Source organism: Arvicola amphibius, chromosome 9 (assembly GCF_903992535.2).
Source record: "Arvicola amphibius chromosome 9, mArvAmp1.2, whole genome shotgun sequence".
Classification (NCBI taxonomy): Eukaryota; Metazoa; Chordata; class Mammalia; order Rodentia; family Cricetidae; genus Arvicola; species Arvicola amphibius.
The window spans coordinates 82,218,480-82,237,454 of NC_052055.2; the positions used below are offsets into that span (position 1 = coordinate 82,218,480).

Below are 18,975 nucleotides of genomic sequence, written 5' to 3' on the forward strand. Positions count from 1 at the left end.
GTAAAATCTAGTGACCCTAGAACAGTAAGACATGAACAATAAAATATAGATGAAGCAGAAGAAAATGACCTAAAAATAACTTTAGGAGAATGTTTGAGGCCCTTAAAGAGGAAATGAGAAATTCCCTGAAAGAAAGAGAGTGAAAGGCAAACAAAAATTGGGAAGACATCAGCAAATCCCTTAAAGAAAACCAAGAAAAATCAACCAAACATATGAAAGAAACTATTTAAGAATGAAAACTGAAATAGAGACAATAAATAAAACATAAGCCAAGGGAATTATAGAAACAGAAATCATGAGAAAACAATCAGGAACCACAAATGCAAGCATAAACAGCAGAATACAAGAGGTGGAAGAGAGAATCTCAAGTGCTGAAGTTACAATAGAGGAAATAGACTTATCAGTCAATGAAAACATTTAATCTAACAAAAGAATAACACAAAATATCCAGGAAATATGGGACACCATGAAAAAACCAAACCTAAGAATAATAGGTATAGAATAAGGAGTTCAACTCAAAAGCACAGAAAATATATTTAACAAAATCATAGAAGAAAACTTTCCCAGCCTAAAGAAATATATCCCTATGAAGATATAAGAAGCTTACAGAACACCAAGAGACTGGATCAAAAAAAAGTTCTCTTGCCACATAATAAAACATTAAACATACAGAATAAAGAAAGAATATTAAGAGCTGCAAAGGAAAAAGGCCAAGTAACATATAAAGGCCGAACTATCAGAATTACACCTGACTTCTCAATGGAGACAATGGAAGCCAGAAAGTCCTGGTCAAGCACTATGCAGATATTAAGTGACCATGGATGCCAGCCCAGACTACTATACCTAGCAAAACTTTCAATCACCATAGAAGGAAGAAACAAGATATTCTATGACAATGCCAGATTAACCAATACCTGGCCACAAACCCAGCTCTACCCAAAGTACTAGAAGGAAAACTCCAACCCAAGGAAGTTGGCTACATCAACAAAAACACAGACAATTGATGATCTCACAGCATCAAATCCCAAAGAAGAGAAAAACACAAATTAAAATCACCAACAATAAAAACTAAATTAACAGGAGATAGCAATCACTGGTCATTAATATCCCTTAATATAAATGGACTCAACTCACCTATAAAAAGGTACAAGCTAACAGACTGGATACAAAATCCATCCTTGTGTTGCATACAAGAAACACACCTCAACCTTAAAGACAGACATCGCCTCAGAGTAAAAGGTTGGGAAAAAATTTTCCAATCAAATGGACCAATCAAATCTGGTGTAGCTATCCTAATATTAAACAAAATAGACTTAAAACTAAAATCAATCAAAAGAGACAAAGAAGAACATTTCATATTAGTCACAGGAAAAATCCATCAAGAAAAAATATCAATACTGAACATCTACGCCCCAAATACAAGGGCACCCTCATATGTAAAAGAAACACTTCTGAAATTTAAATCATACATTAAACCCCATACACTAATAGTGGGAGATTTCAACACCCCACTCTCAACCCTGGACAGGTGAGTCAGACAAAAAATTAACAGAGAATTAAGGGAACTAATAGATGTTATAACTCAAATGGACTTAAAAGACATCTCTAGAATATTCCACCCAAACAAAAAAAGAAGGTGACTTCTTCTCAGCACCTCATGGAACCTGCTCAAAAACTGACCACATACTCGGTAACAAAGCAAACCTTAACAGATACAAAAAAAATGGAATAACTCAATGTAACTTATCTGATCACCATGGCTTAAAACTAAAATTTAACAGCAACACTAATTCCAGAAAACCCACAAACACATGTAAATTAAATAATGCTCACCTGATTTCATCAATGGGTCAAGGAAGAAATAAAAGGAGAAATTAAAGACTTCCTAAAATTCAATGAAAATGGGCACAACACATACCCAAATTTATGGGACACAATGAAAGCAGTGTTAAGAGGAAAGTTCATAGCACTAAATACCTACATAAAGAAACTGGAAAAAATCCCACACTAGTGAATTAACAGAACATTTGAAAACATTAGAACAAAAAGAAGCCAACTCACCCAAGAGAACTAGAAGGAAGGAAATAATCAAATTGAGAGCTGATATCAACAAAATAAAAACAATGAAAACCATAAAGAATGAATGAGACAAACAGTTGGTTCTTTGAGAAAATCAACAAAATAGACAAACTTTTATCCAAACTAGCCAAAGGCAGAGAGAGAATATACAATTAACAAAATCAGAAATGAGAAGGGGAGCATCACAGCAGACATGGAGGGAATTCAAGGCTCTACAGATGGTTCCAGCTCAGAATTCTACAAGATTTTCAAAGAAGAACTAAATAATACCAGTACTCTTCAAATTGCTCCACACAATAGAAACAGAAGGAACATTGCCAAACTCTTTTTATGAGGCTACAATTACCCTGATATACAAACTGTACAAAGACAGTACCAAGAAAGAGAATTACAGATCAATCTCACTCATGAACACTGATGCAAAAATACTACATAAAATACTGGCAAATTGAACCCAAGAACACATCAAAACCATCATCCATCATGATGAAGTCGGCTTCATCCCAGAAATGCAGGGATGGTTCAGCATATGAAAACCTGTCAACATAATCCACCATATAAACAAATTGAAAAATAAAAACCACATGATCATCTCATTAAATGCCGAAAAAGCTTTTGAAAAAATAAAACATCCCTTCATGATAAAGGTCTTGGAGAGAGCAGGGTTACAAGGAGAATACTTAAACATAATAAAGGTAATATACACCAAGCCAATAACTAACATCAAACTAAATAGAGAGAAACTCCCAGCGATCCCACTGAAATCAAGAACAAGACAAGGTTGTCCACTCTCTCCATTTCTATTCAATATAGTTCTTGAGGTTCTAGCTAGAGCAATAATAAAACAAAAGGAGATCAAGGGATACAAATCGGAAATGAAGAAGTCAAACTCTCACTGTTTGCTGAGGATATGATAGTTTACATAAGTGACCCCAAAGGTTCTACCAAGAAAGTTCTACAACTCATAAACACTTTTAGTAATGTAGCAGAATACAAGATTAACTTAAAAAAATCAGTAACTCTCCTGTACACAGATGATAAATGGGCTGAGAAAGAAATCAGAGAAATATTACTCTTCACAATAGCCACAAATAGCATAAAATATTTTGGAGTAACTCTAACCAAACAAGTGGAAGACTTGTATGACAAGAACTTTAAATATTTGAAGAAAGAATTTGAAGAAGACACTAGAAAGTGGAAAGATTTCCCATGCTCTTGGGTAGGTAGAATTAACATAGTAAAAACAGCAATCTTACCAAAAGCAATCTACAGATTCAATGCAATGCCCATCAAAATCCCAGCAAAGTTCTTCACAGACAGCTAAAGAATGGTATTCAACTTCATATGGAAAAACAAAAATCCCAGGATAGCCAAAACAATCGTGTACAATAAAAGAACTTCTGGAGGCATGACAATCCTGACTTCAAACTCTACTACAGAGCTACAGTACTGAAAACAGCCTGGTATTGGCATAAAAACAGACACCAGGGCCAATGGAACCGAATCAAAGACCCGAATATTAATTCACATACCTTCAAACACCTGATTTTTGACAAAGTAGCAAAAAATATCAAATGAAACAAAGAAAGCATATTTAACAAGTGGGGCTGGCATAACTGGATATCAACATGTAGAATAATGAAAATATATCCATCTCTGTCACCATGCACAAAATTCAAGTCCAAATGGATCAAGTACCTCAACATAAAGAGGAAGGAAGGAAGAAAGTAAAGGAGGAAGTGGGGAGAGAGGGAGGGAGGAAAGAAGGCAAGGGAATGAAGATCAGAGAGAAGAGTTTTATGAGGGTTGAAGGTAGATATATTGTATTCATGAAATTCTCAATGAATAGACAAAATAGTGTTTAATATGTGTCTGTACTGAGAACAGTGTTTCTCTGGTCATCATTCCCTAGGGTATAATAGCTATATACATACCATTTGCATTGTATTGGGTATTATAAAATAATTTAGAGACAATTAAAATACTCATGAGTATGTACATAGGACATACAGCATTTCTTATAAGGTACTTGAATATCTGTGGATTTTTGACATGTCCAGAGGTCTTCAAACCAATCCCCTACGGATATCAAGGTACTTGATACAGACAAGTACTTCATAAATCAAAAGTTTTTGGACTAAAAGCGGTACATGTGTAAACTGGACTTTTGTGTAGCCTCTTGGGCATTCCTAGTGAGTAAATCAGGCTGAAGGCTTATTGTCTCTCTACGAGTCAATAGCAGACTGCTGAACTTGGTTTCCATTGCCTGTAGAAAGAACACCTGGAAATGAGCACAGAGCTTGCTATCCATCAGTCCATATTATTTTTTTTTACCATAACCATGTGTCCTTGATAGATAGAAAATGTCTCAAAATCTCCTGATTTAGTCCACCATTGTATTGTGTCTCAAATTTTAAACATGGGGATGGAGAAAATATGATTGTTTAAGAAGAAAAATGTTTGTAAAGTAATTATATGTTAGTTTTCCACGAGGAATTGATATTGAAGTGTAGCTGGCTGATTTTGTTCAGAAAACAAATGCATTTTCAAGAATCCTAAGGATGATGGGCTCCTGTCACACCAAACTGAGGCCTGCCACAGACTTTTCTTTCTTTTTATCATAACCAAAGTCTGCCACATGACCTTATTTATTCATCCTATGGAAAATGATTTATGGATCAGACATAATTCATGTGCTTCTTTAGCTTGCAATACTGAAAAGAATCATTTAATGTATAGTAAATAGCAATCAAAGCAGAACCTTCTAAGCCTAAAGGTGATTACATGAATACTAAATCTGAGTATAAGCCATTGGGATTACGATTCTCATTAAAGTCACTGTCTTTTATCTTTGATGCTTATTTCTTTCTACCGTATTTAGGGTAGTCTCCATAACTGTTTCCACCTTATGCTAGAAATTAGTTGCTTGAATGCAACACTCAATAAACATGAGGAAACAGAAGTAAAATCTTAGGCGCAAAATATATGGAATGTGTGTTCTTTATAAATGTTTCATTAGCATATATTATATATACACAGTAATGAATTTCATTGCGGCATTGTGATAATGTATTTTGTTCATGTTTAGTCTGTGAGAATCTGTTTAGTACCACAAAATATCAGCTATGTTCAGAGAATAACAAAATAACCAAGTTTTAAGGTATTGGTGGCTAAATTATAGAAAGGATATTATGCCTTACTTAGTTTCATTCATTCCTACAGATAAAATTCTACTAATGAACCAAAATATGCATCTAAATAAGAACTAGAGACATGGCTTGATAATAACTATTATTCTAAAGCAAAAGTATTCAAGAATTTCTAAAAAACACATTAAAATGGTTATAATTTTAATGGATTTTTCCTCAATTGCATGGTTATTATATGGCCATCTTCTCCTTTTCTCTCTCTCTTTCACTTCCAGGAGGGAAAGTAATTATTATGTAGCTTACAACATGTGTAATTTGTACGGTAATTATAGAAGATAATCATTGTCTCTATAAATACTCATAGGAGAGGCACATAACTGATGGCTGCCTGAAAGCTAGACACAAGCAATGCTGGCTGATTTGAGAGCACCCTTTCCACCTGCAGAGCCTGTTTGTACAGGAAAGATTGTTCTTCTCCTCTTCAAGGACTACAAGATGATTTGGTAATAATTTCTTGAAATAAAACACTGCTTGAAGGTATAAAATGCAGAGTTTAATTTTGTGTGGGGGTGATGGGCTGACACTTGGGTTACAGGGATGATATCCGTCCTTGGTTCCTCAGTGACTACACTCTACCAGTATCCAACCTCCTTTGAGCCCCAGGGTTCCCAGGTCCATGGGTTACAACCACCTGACTGACTCTGTTTTGCTTGCTTCACTAGGAGGAGTTCAGGGCTGGGTGTAAGTACTTCTTCCCAAGGTTCTCACTGGGGACTGACTGCCTTGGGAAAAGCACTTCCAGTCTGCAGCCTTTCCCACGCTTTTCTCTGCCTTTGCATCTGTAACCTTGTGGCATTGATCAAAGGGTCTTCTGCAATGCAACCCACAGCATTTAAAAGTCTTGTGAGTCCGTTTCTTATACATCACCCACACCTTTTAATCACCCCTATATTAAACCTTTTGGAATAACTCTGATTTTAGTGTGTGCTATCTTTTCTGTAGCATTTAGCTCTTTTGTTATTATTTTTCCTTAACTTCCTCTCAGGAAATACTCCACTGATAAACCAGTGTCCATGTTAAAAAGACCTTTAGTCAGAGACATAGTCATGGATGAATGATACCATAATATAAAAATACAATGTCCAATAAACATTTGTATACATATAAATGGAATAAATGTAACTAAAGTTGCCTGACCAAGTAAATTTAGAACAATTTCTGTCAATCACTAATATATAAAAGTTACTCTAATTGATGCAAATGTTTTTAGTTCCACTATAAAATTATTATACATATGGTATAGAACATATGAAAGAAGCTAAATGTCACATTAAACTATTTTGGGAGCATAATTCTTTAAAAACACTAAAGGATTACCTTTTCACCAGTTTCTCCTTTGGTGCCTTCAAGTCCTTGTTCTCCCTGCAAAAGAAGAGCATCATGTAAAGTAATAAGAACAGTTCTTATGGTTCATGGAATTTTCATAATAATAGCAATATTTCTAAGAATAAAATATCAGTGATTTAAATAGTTCGCTGCAATATGAAGATCTAAGCAAACACTAAGCAATGCAAAGTCTAAATAGCACAAAATACTCAAGGACCAGCTTTTTTGCATATTTCCTTACCTTCCCAAAAAGATTACATCCTCATAAATTCAAGGCCCCTGCACATTAAGTGTCAAAGAATGGTACTATCTAGATTTGCTTTGAGAAGTGAACGACGCAGCACAGACTGAGTTTGCAATTCTTGTTGTCACTAACATCTCATTAAATCCAGACGACACAAACTTTTTTGAAATCTACCTTCCATGTGAGTATTTAATGAAAGGTTCATGAGAGGGTTTAGAGTTGAACCTTAGAGTCCCCTACCCCCACCCCCAGCACCTCCCTGCACCTGGAGCCACAGGCTACTCTCTGTTCTGCTCATATGGTTTACAGTCACAAAAAGAACTGTTTTCTAAGTCTATATGGAGGAAGGACAGAGATGAGAGGAAGGAAAGATAGATCTTGATTGAGGAAGCCATTATGGGGCTAGCAAGAAACCTGGCACTAGAGAAATTCCCAGGAATCCAAAAGGATGCTCCCAACTAGGATCCTAAGCAATAGAGGAGAGGGGGCCCAAACTGGCCTTGCCTTGTAGTCAGACTGATGATTATCTTCAATGTCACCATAGAACCTTCATCCAGCAACTGATGGTAATAGAGGCAGATACCTGTATCAAAGCACTGGACTGAGCTCCCAAAGTCCAGTTGAAGAGTGGGAGGAAGGAGAATTTGAGCAAAGGAATCAAGACCATAATGGGTTCACCCATTAAAACAGTTTACCTGAGCTAAAGGGAGCTCGCCAACTCCAGCCAGACTGGGAAGAAACAAGCATAGAAACCAAACTAGTCCCCCTGAATATGGCTGACAGTTGTATGGCTGGGGAAGACTGGGGCGGGGCAGTGGCACCCGGATTTAACCCTACTGCATGTACTGTCTTTTGGGGGAACCTATTCTCTTTGTATGATACCGTGCTCAGCCTATATATAGTAGGGAGGGCCTTGGACCTTCCAGAAAGCAGTTTGCCTTACCCTCTCTGAGGAGTGGATGGGGCGGAGTGGGATGATATGAGGGGAGAATGGGAGGAGGGGAGGAAGTGGGAACTTGGATTGTATGTACAATGAAAAAAGATAGTTTATTTTCATTAAAAAATAAAAATTAAAAATAAATTAAAAAGAGAATTAAAAAAGAACTAGCAAAGTAAAAGAAAAAGTTAAATTCTGAATCCTTCAGCATATTTCTAATCAATAATTGATCAATTTCTCCATTACCTCGTGCTTGAGCACCTGGCAGACAGGCATGGTGCCGGATGTGTGTTTTGTGTATGGGATGATTCCTATTCCTGACTATATCTTGCAACTGACCGAATAATAAAGACAACTCTGTATAGCCTGGTCTAAAAATTAAAAACAAAAAGACAAAAAAAAAAAACTGTTTCCTATGCCATCCTCTAAATCTACAAAGTGCAAGTGTTTTTTTTCCTCAGCTGAACCCTTTCCAATTTCATAAGTTTATTTTTTGACTTAATTTGTCATGAATAAATTGATGAGGTTCCCACCAAACATTTAGTAAACGCTCATTGAGAGTCTCCTACACATCAGGGACCGATGGTGTTTGAGATGGGTTTTATCTGACGTCCACTCATTCACTGGGGTCATAGTGTAAGGCATCCAGCCTGTATCTTCATAAGAGACCGATATTTGTGTTTGCTTGTTTTATTTTTTTTATTTAAGTTTTTAAAGATAAAATGTTATGCGGGTCAGATTGTCCTTGAGTTCACTATGTAGCTCATAATGACCTTGAACTCTTGATGCTCTTGTCTTTATCACAGAAGTGCTGGGATAACAAATAAACACATGCCATCATACCTAGCAACAGATGAAAATTTTCTGATGTCAGCTTTTTTGTACTGCCTCCACAAAGTGGTGTATGACATAATTAAAATCCACATGTATTATATAGATTAAAATGTGAACTCGTTTTCTATACATAGATAATTTATGAGTATATTAGTACATGCGTCAAATAAATGTATATAATGAATGTAGAAACTTGATTAAATAATTATCTTCTGCTTCCTTTGTTCTCAAAATGTTATTAGCAAACAATATGTTAATTCACAGGGACTTTTATCACTAATGCATGGGCCTACCTTACTTTTAATAGTGTTTCCCCTGAAATATAGACTTGAATTCCATCTGGTAATTCAAGCTGACACTGAAGCTGCTAAAGCCCGTTGCTCACTGGCCACGATGTCAGCATGATGCAGCCACCACAAACAGCTGCTGGAAAGTCCAAAACCGCTTCCCAGCAGATAAATCTGCACATCCCTTGGCTTACAGCTCAGCTCGCAGAGGCGGCACATGCTGTACCAGTGGGGTTTATCTAGAACTGCTGGAAAGTGTACGGTTTCATGGTTCCCACTCCAGTCTTATTATCTCTAAAGGGATAGGTAAAGAAACAGTTTTTTAAGCTCTAATTCTAAATGAAAATGTGACTTATCAAATGGCTATGGGAAAGCTAAGCATAGATGAATAGCGACTTCAGACATTTTGTTATGAAAACATGTAACCTTTTGCCACAACGTTGAAATGACAGCTTTGGCTTTGTGGGGGGGCATCTAAAATTGCATCAATAATGCTCTCCCCTGTGGTGGATTTTCTGGGCTGTATCATGACAGCTGGCCCCACTGGAAGCGACTCCTTTTCACTCCAGGAATCTAGAGTATAGTAGTTTCTGTGCAACCAGTGATGCTCAGCCCATATTGTTCCCAGAGCAAGAAAGCCATCCTCGGATAGGTAGTAACGGATCCAGAGGAAGTTCATTTTGGTAGAGAAAGATATGAGGCACAGAAAGACTCAGCTTGGGTGGTGAAAAACTTCTCCTTCATCATGAGCATGAATGTAGGTTTATTATTATTATTATTATTATTTATAGGGGATTGAGTCTATAGCTTCATATAAACTAAGTGAGCACTCCACACTGAACTATCTCTTCAGTCTTCTTTTTCCTTTTCCTTTTGAGACATGACCTCACTAAGTTGTCCATTCTTGCCTCTACAGGCTGGAAGGCTGTGAACCTGCAGTAATCCTGCTTCACCTTCTGAATAGCTAAGATTTTTGGTCTGCGCTGCCAGGCAAAAGCCGACAGGTGTGTTTTGAAGAGCTTAGTTGCGTGTGATCCTTGTACTGTTAGATATTTCATGACATCATAAACATTGCTGCTTAACTCAATCTGAGGAGCACAACACATGCATGTCAGAAATGATCAGCAGAACATGCTGTTCTATTGCTCACTCTGACTGATAACAGTCGACATGTTTCTGGTGCAGCTTTAACACCTCCATGGCCCTTATAAGACATCTCTACTGATTCCTCAGGATGGCATGCTGCTAACACCCTGGAGCAAATGCTTCCTTGAGAGGTCTCTGAGAAGGAAATGCTTCTATGAGTCCTCCTTGGAAAGATGGATTTATTAGCTTAGTTTGTAGGAGACATTTATAAAAACTCATTACCTTTTGACCAAGTAAGCCTGGCAGACCACGGATGCCATTTTCACCCTAAAAAAGAGTAACCAAAATAAATTTTATTAGCCACAAATAATACTGAGAAAGACACCCCCCCCACACACACCTTTTGTGTTTGTTGATTGTTTTTTTTAAAGACAGAGTTTTCTGGCTGCCCTGGAACTTGCTTGGTAGACCAGGCTGGCCTCAAACTCACAGAGAACCCTCAGCCTCTGCCACCCAAGTGTTGGGGAAGCTACAGAACTTCACCTCAAGAACAATCCAGAACAATCACCTCAAGTTTTAAGATAAAGGGACTGAGGCCCTGAGATGCTAAGTACTAGTCTCATAGTCCCAGTGTCAGCCAACTTACAGCATTGCCTGAGATGTCCAGCACCTACTCAATGTGTATTCTACATGCTATGAAGTAATCTCTTCCTCTCTCTCTCTCTCTCTCTCTCTCTCTCTCTCTCTCTCTCTCTCTCTCTCTCTCTCTCTCCCTTCCTTTCTTTTTCTTTGCTTTAAAATATCTGGGCAAAATAATAAATACTTTTTATGGGATAGGCATCATTTCCTGAACAAACTTATCAGCGAGTTACTATTCTCGTAACCATCTTATATGAATGGGCATACAGTAACTGGTCTTCAGACTCTTCTCCCTCAGCTGTGGCCAATGTCCGACTTCCCTACATGGTCTTTGACAACCCATTTAATAGTAGTTTGTAAGTGTCTTCTTACCTAAAATGACACATATGCACATATGCATAGTCTTACCACGTTATAGACATGCTTATTTCCTTATCCATATCTGTTGACTGCTGCGAGGTCAATTCTGAAGTCAATTCTGAAGTCATACCAAAGGCAATACTACATAAAACAGTTCCTTTTCCACATGGCACATTTTCAGCAGATGCCTATCAGGTTCCATTACTGAAATTCTTGGTCATTGCATTGACACGTCTGCTCTGGGGAGAGCACACCAGCTAGAAGATGCTCTATGGGGGTTTCAAGCATTCTCAGTAAACCCTTGTCTGTTTACTTCAGTCTAGGAATTTACCCAACTGTCCAAACTCGGGCAGCTCCAAACAAGTTAACAATGCTATGACCTGCTCTACTTCTGTGAAATAGTTATTAAATTCACTTAGCAACCATTTATAAGCATTCCTGAAAACATGGATATTATTTCTAAGAAATACGTGAAGGAGGTTTAAGTATATTATGAAAAGCATCATGTCTTCAAATTTTTTAAATGACAATGCGATGCTCTGCCTAAATATTGGGATCTTAGTTTTATTACTAATACATTTTTTTGCAAAATTTCACAGTTTCTTTTTCTTTTTTTAAACCAGAGGTGTACTGTCAGATATATGCACATTATTTTAAGAGCTAAGGCTTTTCTTTGTTTAGATTAAATTATCAAAGTATTCTATAGTGTAGCTGCTGTAGTCATGGTAAGGACACAACTTGGTTGTGATATGTAATTACATGAGGATGCACCAAAAAAAACACATTCATTATCAGTGTGCTAAGTATTTTTACCACTTAGAAGTTATTGCAGTTCTTGACCCTAGGCACCAGGCAGCACTAGTAGAAAGCTGTAGTAACATCTGATAAGGAGATAATGAAATTACAATAAGTATCTGATGCTAAGGGGCATTCTGTGGGAATAGAAAGTCTACTACTCATCACTGAAATAGGCCCACTTGTCCCTAAGAAGCAGATTATTTTCCTCAGTTGATCCGATTTAATATTTTATATCATATTGCAAATACTCAGGATAACAAGATACAGCATATAATCCATTAAAGCACAATGATACGGTATTTACTCCGCCAACAGCCCATTTCGGAGAAAAGGGAGTGGTGATGGTTCTTCCACCTCTCCTCTTTGCTAGCTGCCAACATTTACATCTCATGTGCCCTGAGTGCTGACCTGGTTGTGTCGTGAGTTGATGCTTTGAGAATATTGTAGTTGAAATACAGTGTTCCCCTGTGACAAGTGTTAACTGGTCTCTTCTCTTTCCCTACTTAGAGATTTAAAATCACTTCTAATTGTCTATAGACCATAAAAGGAGTGTGAGCATCCTGTTCCCATCGCTATCTTAAAAAAGGGAGGAAAATACAGAATCACCATAAAAACTTAAAAGGACATAGTTCATGTTAACGACAAGTGTTGATTCTGTAAAACTTCAAAGTATTTAGGCTAGTAGGAACAATCCTCTTAGTACTTATTCTGAAACACAGAGCAAAGTCCACAAAGGTGCAAGCAGTAGCAATAATTCCAAGTTTATCTATAAAATAAGTATTTGCCTGACATTACTAGAGGAGTGTATATCTGTTTTGTGTGTGTGCACTCGCGTGTGTGTGCATGGGTGTGTATATTTCTGAATTCTTGCTGTCTTTTTCTCCAGTATCATCCTAAAGAAGGCATAGTTGCCTCTCTTTTATCTTTCAATCAAAGTTTTAATTCATTATTGGAAAAAGTTACAACCAATAGTTTTAAAGAAATCATACCTTTAAAAATTCATTTTTGGGGAGAGTCTTTCTATCAAAAGCCTTTTAATTCCTGGAACACACATGGTGGGAGAAGAGTATTGACTCCCAAAATTTGTCTGTGACCTCCCTGTGTGCACCACTCACACATGAACACACACTCTCACCAAATTAAATAAAACATAAACTGTATTTATACATCAAAAACCATCTTAAGCAGCTAGTTAACTTTTTCTGTCTGATTCACACTGTGGAGCACAAATAAAAAAAGGCACATGCATCTTGTTGAATTAAGGCTTCCTGAACCAAAATTTCTGCCCACTAGTCTTATTTCTGTTATCTTAAATTATGGGAGAAAAAAATCTTCCAGATCTTATACATGACACCCATTTGGGTCACTATTAAGGCTTCTATTCAGTAAACACTGAAAGATAATTTGGAATCTTAATATTATTACCCTGCTTTCTGGGTATACACTCTCCAGTTAATACATCTCTCAAAATGTGGCTTTCAAAACTCAGCACATTATGTCAGAAATGGTCCCACACAGAACAAAAAGCAAGGCCATAACCTACACACACACACACACACACACACACACACACACACACAAACACACACACACACACACACACACCATGCTGTTTTGGATGCTAAATTGTTCTTCTATTAATGCACTTTGCTTCTAAAATTGTGTTTGCATATCCTGAGTTTGTAATCAAGTATAAACATTACCAATATTTCCTTTCAAAGGAAAAATTTCTATTTCCAATCCTTTTTAAGTTATACACATGTAAGTCACATTGAGCTTAAACAACTAAACACCTTAGAAATTATTTGGGGAGGTGGTAAAAGTTTTCTTCCACACCTAGCTAAGTTAGGGAGACAGTGACTTTTGTAGGATCTTATAAAAAAATCTGAGATCCCATGAAATTGATATGATCTTCTTAAAATGGATCTGTCCTAAACAAAGATTTGGGCTAATTGTATTGTCAAATATAGGTTAAATACAGCCTCAATAAATTTAAACTGCAAAACCAAGGTAGGAAAATCAAGACCTTTAATCTGAATCATCTACTGAAAGATCTGATGTGTGGTAACTGACACCTGCATTGAGCAGTCTTCCAAGTGAAAGATGATTTAAGATAGAGAGCTCCATGCCATCAGCCAGCTCCTAATTGCGGATGGTGAGATACCAGTCACTGCAAACCATTTCCTGTCCAGAGTATTTCTCGTGATGAGTAATTTATAGTGTGAGTCCGTATCAGTTACCTCTACTGGGGCTCAGCTGTGCTACGGCCATCGGTTAACTTAGCTTTGGCCTTGCAGTAAACGATCATGGAACCTTGGAGAATGAAACATTCCTTGAGGTAATATAAGAAACTAAGGGGATTTTCCAACCTGAGACAGGGTGGACAGAAAGCCAGATAAGGAAGCCTGGCTATGCTTTAGAGAGCAAGGAGGGCAGGAGACGAGAAAACCGGAAGCAAATCCGGAGCTGCACACACCGTCCCTATTAGATTTCATTCTAAGAAGCAGCACTTCTAAGCATTGCTAGGTAGAGAGTCTCCTTCCCTCAACTTCCCTGAAGTTTGCTTTTGCAGAAATCCTTGGGAGTTCTGAACTTCGGAGCTAAGTTTCCCGGAGCTCTGCATAGTTCGGCTAACACTTATGAAGGTTCTATCAGCATGGCTGTCCTCTATCAGCATGTATGTCCATGTGTAGGCATCGCAGAGATTAGAGAGACAATGATTCCTTCTAGTCCAGGAACACTCAGAGATATAGACGCACAAATATTGGTGATATAAGCAAAATACCATGTGAGGGGAATGGAGGAGCTTCCAATTTTGCTTACTGGACTAAAATCTTTCATAAAAGAGCTGCATGAACTTGGAATGTAGTAATCAGTGATGATAATGGCAAAGGATCAAAATAGCAATTGTCTGAATCCATCTTCAATCTTTCAAATTTACCTGGGAGCTTTACCTAAGATCGTATACTGGTACATGTGGCCCTGACTAGGCTGGCTAAAAGATGCTACTAACGGAACCACTTCAAGATAGCTGTCTTCTAAAGTCACAAAGATGACTTAAACCATAGCAGCTATTTCTTTAAATCCACTGTTCAGTATATCAGCAATCTACATGAAGAATAAAATAACTAGCTAGTTATCTAAGCGATGTAATATTTATGTACTAGATACCAACTGCACGTTAAACCAAAAAGGGACATTAGCAGACTGGGTTTCGGAAATCTGGCTAACTGTTTGGTAAATAAAAGTCAAGTGCTTGGGTGCCAGCTACGCTGCATGTGTTGAGCTCGTCCTCCATCTGTTGCGGTCTCTGCCAACTGCTCTACTTGGGATGTGAGTGGAAGGCATTAGAAGGGAATGAGAAACCATTAAGAAAGAAAGTCAGCTGCACAGGGAGCAGGTTTCTTCTGCCTATTCTCTACTAGCTCTGCCCTTATATTTCTGCTTATTGCAGTGATGGATCGTATCAGCATACACCTCCTGACAAGACAATGACAAGACACTCCACATCAAAGCCAGAGCTTTTCACCAATAAGGTTTTAGCCTTAGAACTTTAGCCAGTGAAACTAGAAAATACAACAGTGAAATGATAATTTTCGTGGTCATTTTCTATAAATACTGGTTATTATAAGAATTCCAATGCTATGTCTGGGTTTGATAAAATTTTCATTATTAAATATATTTTTTAAATACAAACGTAGATAGGATTTTTTTTGGCAAAATACAAGTTAATTACATAACTAATCAATAACACTAAAAGTTATTATTAGTTTTAATAGAAAGGTGAAACATAATCACATTGAGATTGTTTTTCTTACAAGCAGCATATTTTTGATTGGTAATCTTTGATATAAGTGTAAAAATGATATTTTTGTCCGCATAATGCTCACATTTATTTCATCAGCCTTGACAAAATAGCCTATTGTTCAACATGAGCTGAACAAAGGTGACCAATAAACATGGCAAACGGGACAGGGGAAACCAGTGAGGCTCCACCCCTCCACAAAGAACTGAAAGCAACTAAGGAATGCTGAGAGCGAGAGAAATGATCTTGCCCAGGTTATCCGAGACCAAATGCCCAGCCATGAAAACATGAACGCAAGTGACGTCACCCAGACCGAGCAGGTTACATTTAAGAATATATCAGGATACATACACATATATTCATGGAACAACAATTTAAACGGAGGCCATGAATTTACAGGGAGCAAGGAGGGGCATATGAGAGCATTTGGAGGGGGGAATAGAAAGGGAGGAATGTAATTATACTATAATCGTTAAAAGTTCTTTCTTTCTCTTTGGATAAAGTTGTGTGTTCTTATTTCGAGGTTTCAGTTTCTATAATAAATTGCTATGTGCAGATACATATTAATTTTTCTTAACTTAGGGAGAAACTGTGCAAATAAGCTTAATTCTGATTGTCTACGGGAAAACTGAGTGAAACTAGAAATGCAGAGAGGACGCCAAATGGCTTAAACAAAAATTATTTTCACTAAACGCCTATAAGTTTTTTAGTCTCCGAGGCATTAACGCCACATCTGGACTGCGCTAGAGCAGAGCTCATTAGGATGCACAGCAGCTACAGGACCCGTCTGCATGTACATAAACTGAAGCAGCATCTGCCTTTATTTCCTGGAGCTGCAGCATTCTCTCAAATGCCTTTTTAGGGAAAGTCGAGATTCAAACATCACCATCCTTTCGTTTCCCAGCAGAAAAGAGATGCAGAGACAATTAACCGTGGGTCAGCCTTGTTTGTGCTCATGCCAGTGCAATGAATGGGGACCCAGAGGTTATGGAGAAAAGATCTGCCATCGAAAGTTCCGTATAATGAGGGTAGTTCAGCAGCTTATTATGACAGGCAAATTACCAACTGACCCATTGTGTTATTAGATGTAATTCTTCAGTATCTTAAAGAATATGGCTTTTTTTTTACCATTACAGACTATTTTAATGAAGTCATGGTACTAAGTTTGATGTCTTTGATAGTGAGTACTCTGTATGTATATGATCATGTGCCTGTGTGTGCATGCATGTGCATCAAAATATATTTGGTAAAAGGTATAAAGGTAGACTTTTCTATGTTTGATGTTCAGGTCAACCCAAAGAGCAGTCATGAGTGGGCTACTGTCCACGGAGTGCAGACTACAGATCTCCAGAGTCATCTTTGGACACATTGGAAATATTTCAATTCTAGTTTTGAATTTGGAAAATTAGCAAAATCAAAACATCATAGTTTCATAATTCTTATTTCTGTGGGCAAAACTGTAAAATCCTCACATTGGGTGAGTGAACTGGTTTTCAGTAATTCTCAGGAATCAGATACAATCTTCTGCAGGTGGTGGAGCTAGAGGATCTAATGTTAAAGACATTCATAGACTTAAAGATGGGGACACAGCACTCTCTGGAACGGAATTTAGAGAGCCAACGTCACAATCCACTCCCTAAGCTGCAAGGCAAATGGATTTGCGCTCTAATTCAAACTGAGCGCGAAAGGAAATCTGGGTTTGGCCACATCCAGCTGATGCCACAGAAGGCTCCTGTGGGCAGAGCTCCCTCCTAACTCCAGTCCTTGCAAGTTATGAGGCTTAAGGAAGGTCTAATTCTCTTTATATATTAGATTCAAAATCAAAAAAACTAATAACAACTCTGAACTAAAAGGTCTTTAAGTATTGAATGAGTTAATTTAAAGGAGGCTCTTGACAGTGTTTAGCACATAATATTTATTGCAAAAGTGGCTATTTTTATCGACGTGATACAAGTTTGTAATTCCATGTATAATTATTTTGAAGGAGTTCACTGGCTTGGAAACATTACATTTTTTTTTTGTCAAAGAAGCCAAAGACACAGATGATAATTTGAGTTTTATTGTAACACTACTGCTAAACAAATTTTGAATAAGATGCATTTCCTTAAGTGAGTTCTAATTTGGTCTCATTTTAAGCCAGGATTTGGAGCAAGAATATCAGCAGGCTGTATGTTTGAAATATATCTTCTAGTTATCAAACGTTTGTGCTAGTCATTAAGCTGCCTCTTCCATGAACTTCTAATTTTATCACTAAGATAAACCAAAAGGGATCCGAGTATGATCTCCATTTGATAACGGAGAAAGATTGTTGTGCTAGAACTCAGGAAGTGTAACTCTGCTTGCCTAATGTCAAGTACACACTGATAACGAGGATCTATGCTCTTTGTACTCTAAAAGGAACAAAGGAATTTAATAACTCTTTCCTCTTGCTTGGCATGGCGATACACACCTTTTAGCCCCACACTCAGGAGAGAGAAGCTTGAGGATTTGAGTTTGAGGCCAGCTTGGTTTACTTAGTGAGTTCCAAGCCAGTCAGGACTGCAAGGTGAGACTGTCTCTAAACAAACAAACAAATAAATAAATAAATAAATAAATAAATTTTTAGATTAATTAAAAAAGTTATTCCTCCTTAGTTAAAGGTTAATCATTTAGAAAACAAATATTACTTTAGCATAATTTAGGTTCTATTTTAGTTATATATTTTACTATCACATAAGTAAATTAGACATTATTGGAAAATAATCTTATTTTTACAAATTATCGATATCAAACAATGGACAATGTACTGGCACATAGGAGAAGTAGGAAGTAAAGCAAATTTTTGTGTACAATAGCAGGCAGTGAAAGCATGTGTGGCTCCTGAGCTGGAGTTGCAGGATGCTCATCCACTGTTCACCTCACCAAATTTGCCCACTTTAGACAAGAAGGACAAAGTATATCTGTGGGTATGTGCATGTGTGTGGGTGTGTGTGGGGGATATGTGTGTGTGTGTGTGTGGATGTGGGGGGGTATGTGGATATGTGGGAGGGCAGGGGTTGTGCATTGTGATTCTATGCATTCCTGTATTTATTTCTTCTGGAAACTCATGTACTCCTTTGACTCACTTGCCTATCTATATAAGCTTACCAAAAGTAGACAGGTATTTACTATAGAATGGAACATTTCCCAATGAACCAACAACAGTTAGTTTACCAAACGTAAGCAGAATTTCAAGTGAGCGGCATACGTGATGCAGACAGTTACTGTTTTGTAATATTTGACAGGAAGGCTCTATGTATAAGGTGAGGAACGCCTACTCAATGTCTGCACTAGCTGATAAGGGTAATTTGTTAAAAAATATAATTAAATGCTATAATTCTTCATTCTTAAAG

General features: G+C 37.3%; 1 protein-coding gene across 1 annotated transcript in view; it reads right to left on the bottom strand.

Moving 5' to 3' along the window:
- Col19a1 (collagen type XIX alpha 1 chain) overlaps nt 1-18,975 on the bottom strand; it is a 302,587-nt gene that overhangs the window by 223,867 nt on the left and 59,745 nt on the right. Inside the window, exons 9-10 of the mRNA XM_042055762.1 lie at nt 10,285-10,329; nt 6,606-6,650 (exon numbers count right to left, since the gene is read on the bottom strand). Of these exons, the coding sequence (XP_041911696.1) occupies nt 6,606-6,650; nt 10,285-10,329 (90 nt within the window). The remainder of the gene's footprint in view (nt 1-6,605; nt 6,651-10,284; nt 10,330-18,975) is intronic.